This window comes from Mus pahari, chromosome 15, assembly GCF_900095145.1.
Source record: "Mus pahari chromosome 15, PAHARI_EIJ_v1.1, whole genome shotgun sequence".
In the NCBI taxonomy this organism is placed as follows: Eukaryota; Metazoa; Chordata; class Mammalia; order Rodentia; family Muridae; genus Mus; species Mus pahari.
In genome coordinates this window covers 36,871,028-36,884,622 of record NC_034604.1, presented here as the reverse complement: position 1 = coordinate 36,884,622, position 13,595 = coordinate 36,871,028, and the positions used below count along the sequence as shown (strand labels likewise).

Below are 13,595 nucleotides of genomic sequence, written 5' to 3'. Positions count from 1 at the left end.
GAGAAAAACATCCATGGTATGATCTGGCTACAGGGCGGGGAAAGGCTACAATGGAAGCCTAAGATGAGGGAAGGGTAGGAGAACAGGTAGATTAGAGACATTTTGTATGTTGACAGACCATTGGCCAGTCACCATTCAAAAACCGGTTGAAGGGGCCGAGGGTGTACAGCTTAGTTGTAAAAGTGCTTGCCTTGTAAGCAGAAACCGTGAGCCTGATCCCAGCACCACATAAAAAATTGATTATGGTGGCGTATATCTGTAAATCCAACCTGTAATTTTTCTGGAGGTGGAGGCAGAAGAACTAGAAATTCAAGGTGATCCACTAATAAACTGAGGTTATATGAGACCCCTTTAAAAAAAAAAAAGTGGGGGCTGGAGAGATGATTCAGCAGTTAAGAGCACTGATTGCTCTTCCAGAGGTCCTGAGTTCAATTCCCACCAACCACATGGTGGTTCACAACCATCTGTAATGAGATAGGACGCCCTCTTCTGGTTTATCTGAAGACAGCTACAGTGTACTCATATGCATAAAATAAGAAAATGAACCTTAAAAAAAAAAGCTGGGGGAGGGAGAGAAAAACCCAACACACACACACTCACANACACACAGACACACACAGACGCACACACAGATACACATACAGACACAGACACACACACAAAGACACAGACACACACAGACACAGACACACACACAGACACAGACACAAGAAATGGGGGAGGGAAGAGAAAAGGCCTACTGAGGTTGATGGTTTTTGAGTTTTGACAACAAGGTTTGTTTCCAAAGAGTGGCTTTAAATGACCCAGGCAAACATGGAAGTCAACACCTCAGGGATTATCCGTGTTTAACCTAGCACTAACATTCTAGGTCCAGGGACATTATTTTCCTATATTACCGAGTGGGTGTCAAATCCCATGCCCTATTCCTTTTACCCAACAGCGGGAACCGGTTGAATTTGCTGCAGAGCCTACAGCATCTGGCACCCAACGCGTGCGCAAAAGTAGGCAAATAACTCAGTGAAGAAATGTAACATTTGCTGCTTCTAGCAACAACTGCTCTTTGGAGGAAACACAATTCTGTATCCTTTTCCTTGCTGACTGCTGCTTAACCTTAACCCAGGAACTTCCAGGAGTTGGATAAACTCTATTTCCTAGACTGTTCTGGAACAAGGGCAGTTTCCTGCAGGCCAGAGGCCCAGCCCTATGTCGCAGGCAGCCATCCAGATCAGTGAAGTGTGTAGTTGCTGACCTTTGTCTCGCTGGACTTCTCTGCTCCGGGCTGTAGCACCACACCCATAGTTTCAGGAACGTGTCTTACCTATTTATTACATCTTATTTCTATTTGTTTTTGTCAACAGAGGATAATTCTGTGGCCTCCGGTAGTGGTGGCTTGGAATTCTGGCTGCAAATCGCAAGGTTGCAGGGTGTAACTGGGTGGCTCAGAGACAGGGCGCTATCTGCAGGCGTGGCCAGGGAGGGGACGTAGGCGGAGACACGCTTTCCAGCCACTGGGGTCTGGGGCGTCCCCGGTGAGAGCTTTATAGGACCTAAGTGAAAGGGGACGTGGGTGTGACTTATAGCCTTGTCTCGGAGGAGGACAATAAAGTTTGAGAAGTTTGAAAAGGGGAAAGAAAGTGAACGCCCCTTTGGCCGAGGGGTGTGGCCGGAGCTCAGCGAGGAGCCTGAAGGCGGGTGCAAGACATGGGGGTCACCGTGGACGTGCACCAGGTGTTCCAGTACCCCTTCGAGCAGGTGGTCGCTTGCTTCCTCCGAAAGGTACCAGTCCCTCTGACCTGGGAAGTGCGTCCGCTGGGGAGAGCCTGAACTGCCCCCGCCTGCGTCGCTTGTTGACGAGACCCAAACCTCAGGGGTTTAGACTCACCCTCCGAGTCCCCCTCCAGCGCTCGCGCTGCTCCCGGAACTTGCAGGGCGAGCGAGGGTGGAGGCTGCTTTCCTCGAAGGCTGCTCTCAGGGATGAGCGGAGGGTACCGTGCAGGGCATCACGTCCACACGCCGCCCTCCTCAGGCAGAGGGTGTGGGCTCCGGGTGGCCTCCCAGGGTGAACTGTCTAGTTCTGCTTTCTGGTTCATCTCCCTCTCTTCAAACGCTAATCCATGCTCTTGAAGCTGCGATCTCGCTAGACTCTCGGCTGTTTACTGTTTCAACTCTTTCACTTAACTAAATAGCGGTGGGACTCCCCGCAGAGCTCACCCTCTCCGGACCTTAGTTTGCGAATCTGTAGCGTGACAAAAAAACAGGGTTGTCATGAGGATTTGAGTGAGATAATTAATAAGGAGTGTTTATCACAGGATTGATGGTTGTAAGGGCTCAGAAATACTGCTCTTTGTACTATTGCAGTTTTGGGATTCCATGGCCTTCACGACGACGAGGGCTCTTTCTAGGAACTGTGCCTCCTGCTAACAGTAAAATGAAAACCATCATCCCTAAGTACTGGTTGTCTGGGAGGTGGGACCCTGAACTGTAATCTGTTTTGGGTTCAGTTAGGTCTCTGGGTGACCCTGGTCAGAGGTCTTCTCTCCAAGATCTAGTATCTGGAAGATGAGGACTTGTACCCATAGGTCCTTAAAGTCTCTTCAGCTTTCTTAAACTTTCTTAAAGTTTCTTCCCAGTGTTGACTAAGACCTGTGATGATTGCAGCTGCCTTTGGGCATTGAACGGCATCATGGAATCTGTGTAGCCTAGAAGTTGAACTGAAGTTGAGGTTCCGTGAAGATGGTTAGCGGGGACCTCCCATTACAGGAGGGGGGCTCCATCACTGGTACCTGCTAGGTCCTCAGCAAAAGTCTGATGAATAGTCAGTGAGTGAATCTGGGGTCCACTCTGCCTTAGATCAGGCTTCTGGGAACATAAAAGGAACAGCTGACACCCCATGTTTTGTTCAGACTGGCAGTTTGGAGTGTGGGTCCCCAGCATTTTGTGTCAGTCACCTTTGCGCTGTGATGAAGTGACTGGGATAACGAACTTCTGAGGAGAAAATATCTGTATTGGCTCACTCTTTTAAGGGCCTCCCATTCATAATTACTTTGTTCTAGTTTGCTTTCTGTTGTTTTTCTTTCTTTGTTTGTTTTTTTACAATTTTTTTAATTAGGTATTTACTTCACTTACATTTCAAATGCTATCCTGAAAGTCCCCTATACCCTCCCCCTGCCCCCCCCTTCTCCCCTACCCACCCACTCCCACTTCTTGGCCCTGGTGTTCCCCTGTGCTGGGTCATATAAAGTTTGCAAGACCAAGGGGCCTCTCTTCCCAATGATGGCTGACTAGACCATCTTCTGCTACATATGCAGCTAGAGACATGAGCTCTGGGGGTACTGGTTAGTTCATATTGTTGTTCCACCTATAGGGTTGCAGATCCATCCCTTCAGCTCCTTGGGTACTTTCTCTAGCTCCTCCATTAGGGGCCCTGTGTTCCATCCAATAGCTGACTGTGAGCATCCACTTCTGTGTTTGCCAAGCACTGGCATAGCCTCACAAGAGACAGCTATATCAGGGTCCTTTCTTGTTTTCTGTTGTTATGATAGAACATTGGCCAAAGGCAGCTTTGGGAAGAAAGGGTTTATTTCAGCTTACAGGCTATTCATCACTGTATGAAGTCAGGGTGGGAGCACAAAGGCAGAAACTGTGGCAGAGACCATGGAGGAGCGCTGCTTTTCTCAGCCTTGCTCAGCTAACTTTGTTCCAGTCTCCTGCAATAGCATGAACCTGAACATTTCTGTCTTTTCCTGCCCCAGACCCCAAAATCTACTGCACGATTTTACCCACAGCCAACAAGGTCAGGTTTACACTAGTGCCAATCTCTGTCCTAGTTTGCTCACTGTGATAAAATGCTGACCCAAAAGCAACTTGCAGGAGGGAGGCAAGGGTTTAGCTTATTTCACTTCTCCCAGGTCACAGTCATCATCGTTGAGGGAAGCCAAAGCAGAAACTCAAGGCAGGGACCTGGAGGCAGGAAGTAATGCACAGGTCACTGTGGAACATTAGGTCATGGGGGGACATTACTGGCTTGCTCTCCATGCCTTTCTCGGTTGGCCCTGGGGAGGTACCACCCACACTGGGCTGGGCCCTCCCATATCAATCATTAATCCAGAACACGTCCTTTCAATATGCTCACAGGCTGGTTCTGATGGGTGAAATTTCTCAGTTGAGGTTCTTAACAACTGATGTTACTTTGTCTCAGTTTGACAATAAATGACCAGCCCAGGTGTCCCGCCACTCTGGACCTGTGGAGAGGCAGCATCTCATGGTGGGAACCTGTGATAGGGCAAATCTGCTTAGGTCTGAGCTAAGGAGCAACGTGGAAAGGTTGGGTGGGCTGCAGTCCCATAATCCGATTCAAGGATTATGCCAATTCAAGGGCATATACCAATGCCTAAGGGTCTCTTCCCACAATTCTCCACCTCTTCAAGAGTCTACTACTACCCAGTAGGGCTGCCGTAGGACCTACCCCTTGGGGGATGTTCAAGATGGAAACTGTAGCACCACTGCCACCTGGGAAAAAGGATTGTCATCCAGAAAAGGAGTCCTCTGACTTCTCAGAATGGGAGAGACACTTTGTCGAGGCTTCCCTGACCCCCGCCCCCGCCCCTTTCAACTCTCCCTGGGCAGACTCCCTTTGTGAAACCGCACACACAACCCCACTCACTCTCTTCTTTGTAATGCACTCCCACATACCAGTTTCAGGTAAAGGTGATGGGTTTTTAGAGAGTGAGAGCAAGAGTAATAAATGAATATGATAACTGGGCATGGTGGCACACATCTTTAATCCCGGTACTTGGGAGGCAGAGGCAGGTGGATTTCTGAGTTCCAGGCCAGCCTGGTTCACAGAGTGAGTTCCAGGACAGCCAGGACTGCAGGGAGAAACCCTGTCTCGAAAAACAAAAACAAAAACAAACAAACCAAATGATGATGTTGGCGTTATTTCAATGGGTGATGCATACTTCACACAAGGAGCATCCAGGATGGGAGGGTAGGGTGGGGCAGCTATGGCAGTCCTACATGGAGGCTTTGGTAGGTAGGCTTTCTCAGTAAAGTGACACTAAAGGTTTGCTGAAACAGGAATAGGAATTTTCGCCGGGCGCGGTGGCGCACGCCTTTAATCCCAGCACTTGGGAGGCAGAGGCAGGTGGATTTCTGAGTTCGAAACCAGCCTGGTCTACAGAGTGAGTTCCAGGACAGCCAGGGATACACAGAGAAACCCTGTCTCAAAAAAACAAAAGAACAAAAAAACCCCAAAAAACAACAAAAAAAGTGAATAGGAATTTTCTAGGCAATCTCTGTCTGTGCCTCTGTCTCTGTCTCTGTCTGTGTCTCTGTCTCTCTCTCCTTATACACATCTGCTCTGTACAATATAGTACTCTCTCTACTCCTCCAAGCAGGCTAAGAAATCCTCATGACTGACTAACTCATTTTGTGGGGAAATAGTCTCAAAGAAGTCTAACTGTTCCCGCAGTCCCAGCTAGCAGGTCGGAGAGCCAGGATCTCAGCTCCTCTGAATCTAAAGCCCATGGTTCACCAGTAGGCTGTGCTTCCAGCTCTGCACACAGGGGCCATGCAGGAGATTCTGGGGACAGGGCCGTGGCTCAGGGCTCAGCTTTGCTGGGTGTAGTGCCCTTTGGTTCATTTGCCTCTCATAGTTTGTTCGTCTGGATGGACTCTGCACCTAATATGATGCTTAGCTTAGACGTGTACGGGTGGGATATAGTAATTGCTAGTCATTTCTGTGCAACAAATCACTCTAAAACTTAGTGGCCTTGCCCAGTGACAGGCTTTTAATTCTGGTGATTCTGTGGGTTGACTGAACTCATGTGGTTGGATTCAGTGTGGTGCGTGTGGCTGAGGTCATTTCTATAAGAACAGTCGGTATCTGATGCCATTCTTACAAGATAGTCAGCTAAGTGCTTGGCATGTTTGAGAACTATGGAAGGACCCAGGTGGCTCATGGCTCATGCCTGTATCCCAGGCCAGGGTGAGTCTGAGGCGGGATGATCAGCAGTTTGTAGCCAACCTTGACTCAGAAAACCCCAAACCAAATTAAACCAAAATAGTAACAAAAAGGAATCCCTGTCGGCAGCCACGGTGAGTGATGAGTGCAGTAGTCGGTCATGACTAAAAGATCATCTGATCATCAAAAGAATCTTCTGCTTCTCCAGATCTCTGGGTCGCAGCATCTTTCCAACCCTTCTGTGAATGGTCCCTCTGAGCCATGGTGTGTGTGTGTGTGTGTGTGTGTGTGTGTGTGTGTGTGTGTGTGTAACACTGTCCATAGTCCCTGATTCTCTGCACTTTGACTAGTTGTGAGTTTCTCTACTAGCCACTATCTACTTCACAAAACATTTCTCTGGTCATGTCAGAGGTCTGGTAGACAGCATTCTAGCATGGAGGGAAAAGGGGTCCATGAGCCTTCACTCCTAACTAATCACCTATGGACAGTGCAAGCCTTCACAGGGAGAGAGAGATAGCTTTCTTTAAGGGTGTATGTAGCTCTTGGTAGGGCTACCATACTCCAGGGGATGGCCCCACACCTAGAACTATATGGATGGGATAACTTAATAGTTGATGGGATATTAAATAATAATAGTAATAATAATGATGATAGTAATGACATGAAGTGGAGGTAGATAGAAAGGTGGGCATGAATCTGGGAGGAGTTAAGGGAAAGGAGTTGAGAGTGACTATGGTTGGTCAAAAGATATTGTGTGAAAATCTCAAAGAATTAATACACCTATTTATATTTTAAAAAGGGAATTGCTTCCTCTGGGTAGATATGGTGCCCTGATGCGCCCGTCCTGCACCGGAGCCCCTGTGCACTGAGCAGCCTGTGCGGCTGTGTAGACAGTCTCCTTTTCTCCTCTGTTAGTGGTGATGTTACCACCTTCAGACTGATCTGCAGGCATGCGCTTTTGATAGAGCCTTCGGTAGTAAGAGTTAGATTTCGGGCAAAATATGCTTTAAATACTTTTAGTCCTCATGATGATACTTTTTTTAAAAAATGATAATTAAAAAAAAATTGAGCAAAGCAGTAGGCAGAAGAGACAGTCATGTGAGAAGCTCTTAAGATGTTTAATCTGATTTTGCACAACAGTGGGCAAGGCTGCTTTAGAACTGAGGGCATTGGGTTTTAAATAGAATCTACGGCTCTGTGGCTCTTGGTATGTCCAGATTCTCCTTCCAAGTTCCCATTCAGTACTATTTTTAAAACCCAAGGAATGCCTGATCCCCTTACACCTGTCTGTTGGCAGTTGTGGGCAAAACATTAGCTGCACGCTTTCAGTTATGAGTGGTACCTAGAAAACGGAGGATACAATCCTATTTGTGAAGTACAGGATTCCTCACCATCATGGAAGAGTGATGTGACTCAGCGTGGCTCCTTCAGATGCTGCAGCAGTGGCTTCACGGTGTCCTGTGTTCCTGGTTCTCTCTCTCTCTCTCTCTCTCTCTCTCTCTCTCTCTCTCTCTCTCATCTCTTTCTGTTTTCTGAGACAGGGTTTCTCTGTGTAACCCTGGCTGTCCTGGTACTCACTCTGTAGACCAGGCCTGACCTTGACCTCAGAGATCTACCTGCCTCTGCCTTGTGAGTGCCGGGATTTAAGGCATGTGTGACCACAGCCCAGTTGTACAATTCTTACCTTTCCAGCACTCATCAGTGTATTTCCCTTCCAGTTGACTAAAAGTCATCTTGGGAGAGAACACAAAGTTGTGTAGACAAGTGTGGAAGCTTAGAAGATGCCTCTTTGTGTGGCTTGTGTGGTCTTTTTGATGAACGTGTCTTTCATGTGCTGGATGCTGAGAGAATTCCTTACATGTCAAATGCCTGGAATTTAAAGTCATTACTAAGGATGCATGTGAGCTGCGGTGATCAGTGAGTCTTCATGTCAGTTCAAATGAGTGCACAGAGCTTGAGGTTTCTCACTGTCCACTTGCTTAGATTGATTTTGCTCCTTGGGAATGTGGGCAAACTCCCATGGGGATCTGTATCCCAAACACCAGACAGGTTCTAGATCACAGGAAACACTCAACAAACCCTTGTTCCATGAAGAAAGCTCACGCTCCTGTGGTTGGCAGTATATCATTTTTACACTAAAGTTACTATTTGGGAATCTGAGGCAGGAGGATTGCTTGAGTTCAGCAGTTTGCGGTCAGCCTGGGCAACACAGTGAAACGCCTTCTGGCCATTTCACAAAATGAAACAAACCAAAGCCTTAAGACAGGAAAGCCAACATAGGGTTCAGAAACACGTGCTTTCTGGAATACTGTAATAAAAAAAAGAGTAAAATAAATTCTTTCTTCCATCCATGACCTAAGGCTTTATTTATTCCAGTGGCGTGCTGCATGGAATGGATCAGTGTTTACCCTGAAGCTCATAAAGTGGATTTATGAATGGCTATTTCCATTTAGAGTAGAAAGCTGATTGGATAATTAATAATGCTTCCTTCAGATGCCATCTTCACTCCCTTGCAGACCTGACACTTACATGTGTAGAACATCTTTCCCTACAGAGCTCCAGAGGTGTTTCGGGAGGATCCATCTGCATTCCCCAATGGAATGGGGGTTTGGTTAGATGTTAGGCAGGCCTTAGTGTTGTGCAGAGCTGACAGCTGCTCTTTATGCCCTGTGCTGGGTGGGCACTCTTCATCCTTTCACCGTAGGCTCTCCTGAGAGCCGAGGTGTGGCATGAAGGAGAAGCTGGCTGGGAGGAGCATGGCTCTCATGTCAGGGTGTAGAGTGGACAGTTGTAGGGGTGCGGGACAGGTCAGTTCATATTTCTGTGCCTCGGTTTCTTTGTCTGCAGGATTAGAGGAACAGCTATCTTCTAGGGTTGCTGGGGATATTAATGAACACGTGCGCTTTCATGTAAGCTAGCTCAATGCTGGGGCATGGTAAGTGCTTTCAAAGCACTCGCTGAGTTCTCGAGACAGTTATGTTTGTTCAGGAATGGGAAACCGAAAAACCCGGGGAAGCAGTCTGCAGAAATCTTCACTAACTTAGAACAATAAGGGAGAAGGTGAACATGAGTAATGGTGTACCTCTGAGTGATAAATTATTTTTTAAGTGCAATTTAAATTTTAAAGTGTGCTTAGTAACTCATCCAGTGGAGGCTGTGGCTTAGTGTCTGAAAGAAGATTTTTTTTTTTTAATCTATCAAAGTGCTAATAGCTCCATATTCATTATATGCCTATTAATTGGTATTCATGCTAAGTCTGTGCACCCTTTGACAATAAATAAAACAAGACCTTGTCCTGAAGGTGTTTCCTGTCAGGGGGAGTAGAAAGGAGTGTATAGATTATCGTGCTGAGCTTTCTCAGGGGTATATACAGACGTATAATGTAGGACAAGGAACGTTTGTTAAAATTGCATCTTCCCATGTAGCCGAGGCTGGCCTTGAGCACTTGGTACTCCTCCCTCAGCCTCTCTAGTACTGTAATTATGGGCATGAGCTACCACGCCAGGCAGACCAATGAAGTGTCGATTAACTGAAGCCTCATTTGATCTTGGTAATAAGTCAGCTTTGCTTTTCTTCCAGAGTGAGCGACATTATGGAGACCATGGAAAGGTTGGGCAGTGTATGGTGATGTTTCTGTATAGCTGAACATGCAGCAAGGCCCTTTGTATGTGCTTGCAAGCAGCTGGGTAGCAGATCCCCTTATAGTGTATTGACCAGATATACGGATGCCAACGAACCAGGCATACTGCAGTTGCTCATTATTTTGCTTTCTCAGACAACCCTATTCAAAACCAGGTCCACAGTAATTCCTATGAAGGCGTTGACTATGAGAAGGGTCGTGTTTTAAAAGTCAGGTGTTGACCTCTCAACTTTTCAGATAGCTGATATTTTAATAACTTCCTGCTTACAAGAGTGCCTTCTGAATGATGAACTTTCCCTTAGCAAACAAAAGTAGAGGCTTAATCTTCATAAAGCTCCACCTTGTGTGTGTGTGTGTGTTTAAATAAAAATATAATAGAAATATATATTATTCCTATAATAGATGGACTCAATTTCTTGACCTCTCATTTTAATAATTATATATTTGCTTTAATGTATATTCTCTGAGCTTGGCTTTAATTGGCGTTTGGGCTTCTTTTTAAGAGAGCTTTTTTATTAGCATGCATGTTTTCTTTGTAATGATAGGTTGCATCATGACATTTGTATATTTACAGGATGTATTTTATCATGTTTAAACTCATTACCCTCTATTGTTCCCCTTCCTCTCCAGCAGATGCCCTTCATCTTGCCAACTAGTTCTCCTCTTTCCAAGGTGTGTGTGTGTGTGTGAGAGAGAGAGAGAAGGGGGACAGCATGGGGGAGAAGACTGAGGGAGAGAGACAGATAGAGGAGGGGAGACTAGAGAGTTTCATTGAGTGCTTACAGGAGCATGTGTGGTCCTTATTTACAGGACTATTCCCATCTCATCCATAGCCATACCACTGAAGAAACTGTCCCTACACCAACCAGTAACTGTCTATAGATCTTCAGAGGTGGGAGGGTGAGCTTTACCCCACAGCAACTGTTTTAACTGCCTATAAATCTCCAGGGAAGGGTGAACCACTGTAAGTGCCCCACCATGTTGATAGGTCTGGGTTTTGCAGCCGCTGTGAGTTTTGGGAGCACAGCAGATATGGATACTTTGGATGCCTTGTTCTAAGACATTCCACTCCTTTTTCCTCTTACTTTCTTTGAGCTCCTGATTCACACTGTTCTCTGAGCCTTGAAGGGGATGATATTGACGTCCTATTTTAGAGCTGAGCACTCAACAGTCACTTACTGTCCTCGTTTTGATCAGTTATAAGTCTCAGTAACGACCACTTACTGCAAGAAGGGTCTCTGCCCAGACGTGACATCAACATAGTCTTTGGGGATAAACATAACTATTTAGAAGCCAATTTGGTAGAAAAAGCATACCCACTAGGACCCATGGCCTTTCCAGCCACAGGGCTTTGACCAGGCTTACAGTAAGGACAATGCTCAGTACAGTAAGTACTCTGAGTACTCATTTTCTCCTGTGGAGCAGTCCTCAAATCCCTCCAATCAGAAAGTAGATGGTTATTCGATAATGGGCTTGCCACTATTGCATTAGTAGGCGTTTCTTGCCCGAATGTCCTATTCAGTAGGATAGCTTGCAGGGTCTAAATCGGAGGAAGACAACTGAGGACTGTTCCCACATCTCCCTGCTCAGCACCACTGGCACTGTGAGGGCAGGACAGACAGCGGGGAGGGAGCATCCGGCATCACCTCTAGCTTGATTTCTCAATGTTCTGAAACCAGATCTTCATTGAGATGACCTTACCATCTAGCTCCAGGGGACAGCTGACAGCAGGGGCAATCACCTGTATTATTTTGAAAGCTACTGAGGGACATTGCAGGTAGATAGCCCATCCTTGGAAATGGGATTTTTCACTTAATAACCTATGACTTCTAGGAACAGCTTTATCCACCTGCTCAAGATACCTCCATTCAAAAGGTTTTTGGACTCTTGATATCTAAAAAGGAAAATGGGAAGGGGCAGGTGATAACCTCAGGAGTGTATATTTTACCTTTGTTAGTGTTGCGGTAGACATATCTTGGCAAAGGAAGGAGTGAGCCTGCTTATTCCATAAAGAAAGTAAAAACATAAATAAGATTAAAAAGTGAAGCCAAATATATCCTGAGAAATCTCCAGAGTCACTGATAAACTACAGCACATCTGGTGTGTGTACGCTTCCACCAAACCAGGTTCGATGAAGACAGGGCTTTTAGCAGAAACTGGGGCAGCAGACCACATTGCTTCCAGGAGTGTCTGGTATGGAGTGGGGGAGGGGCAGGCTCATCTCTGTTTGTGTGCAGGATTTACACATGAGACTTTTAACAAGAACAGGCCACATCATAATACCCATTAATATGTTTCCTGTTTGGAAGAGAACTAAATGAGATCATGTCAGGCAGCCGCTGTGTAACATATGCAGGGTGGGCATGGTATAGATCTGGAACTGGCTGGATCAATTCCATAGTCATGTGGTGTCTGAATAGGTGTCTAGAACTCATGAGTGCCACAGTTCTCCCTCGGAGTATTCTCTGCTTTGTAGCAGGCTTTGGATACATTTTGTGTGTAAGAATTAAAACATGAATATATAGGTTACCACAAGATGGCATTCTATTATTCCAAGTAATGCCAGGTAGAGGGAGCCTTGGTTTAATATATTTTTAATTTCTTCAAAGAGTTAAAATAAATGCCATCCATGTCATGATATTTAGCTGTTTCACACACGCCTCTAATTTTTTCCCCATTCTTTATGGAAACTTGAGGTTTATGTCTGTTAACTCCAGAAGCAGTCATGAAGGAAAATACCTTAATTTCTGCAAATTATATTTATTAGCATGAATAGTTCATGGTCTCTTGTGTTGAGCCATTAAAAGTTCCATTTCCTATTGCAAGGATTATAAAATGAGTGACCCTTAAGTGTTTTCTACTTCGTCTTCCATGCTTTTCCATCTCTGACCCTGTCTTATTTTCTTTTTAGCACATCTGACATTTATTTACTGCCTTTGTTTGTTTCTCCAGTTAATAAATGAATTTGTAAGAAGCTACATGGTTTTCATGTCACTCCTACATCCTCAGTGTCTGAAACAGTATTTGGCATGCTATATCTATCTATCTATCTATCTATCTATCTATCTATCTATCTATCTATCTATCTATCATCTGTCTGTTTGTCTGTTTATCATCTATTTAATTTGTCTATCTGCCTGTCTATCTATCTCTCATCTAGCTAATCGCTCATTTATGTGTGTATGTATGTATGTATGTATGTATGTATGTATGTATGTATGTATGTATCTATCTATCTATCTATCTATCTGATATCTATGTATCTACCTACCTACCTACCTATCATCTGTCTGTCTGTCTATCTATCTATCTATCTATCTATCTATCTATCTATCTATCTATCTATCTTCTGTCTACCTGTATAATCACAAAAGAGGGTGTTATTATTTAAATGAATATCATTTCTCTTTGTAGGTAAATGTTAAAATTATGTGAAAGTGTGAGGTAGTATAGTTTAACCTGTAAAAGTTTCACTGACAATTTAGTGATGTAATCAGAACTGAGAATGTTTTATTACTGTGCCTGTCTGGTGATACATTCTGCTTTTCTTCATAATTTAGTTTAGTTATCTTCCTACGACTTAGCAACACGACTGTAACATTTGCTTAGAATGCATTTATGGATATTTAATGAACGAGCTGGAATGCAGTAAAGGAAACAGTTACACTTTATGTTAGTGTAAAAGGTTAATTCACACACCTGTCCACATGGTTTAGGGAGCTGTGTGCAGCTTAGATGTCTCTGGTCCAAGAAGTCTCCTCTGTAGAGGAACCGAATCCCCAATTTATCTTTCTTTTACTAACATGAATCTCTTGAGGGCTAACCTTTGTGAAAGTAGTCATTGTAATTTTCAGCCTTTCCTTTTAAGGCTGAACTGCATGAATGCATGCACAAATGCATCTTTTCTTCTTCTTCTTCTTCTTCTTCTTCTTCTTCTTCTTCTTCTTCTTCTTCTTCTTCTTCTTCTTCTTCTTCTTCTTCTTCTTCTTCTTC

General features: G+C 44.9%; 1 protein-coding gene across 1 annotated transcript in view; it reads left to right on the top strand.

Annotated features, from left to right (window-relative positions):
- Positions 1-1,522: 1,522 nt before the first annotated feature.
- Positions 1,523-13,595, top strand: part of Prelid2 (PRELI domain containing 2) — a 69,103-nt gene continuing 57,030 nt past the window's right edge. The window contains exon 1 of the mRNA XM_029546718.1: positions 1,523-1,776. Coding sequence (XP_029402578.1) covers positions 1,702-1,776 — 75 coding nt within the window. The 5' untranslated portion in view covers positions 1,523-1,701. The remainder of the gene's footprint in view (positions 1,777-13,595) is intronic.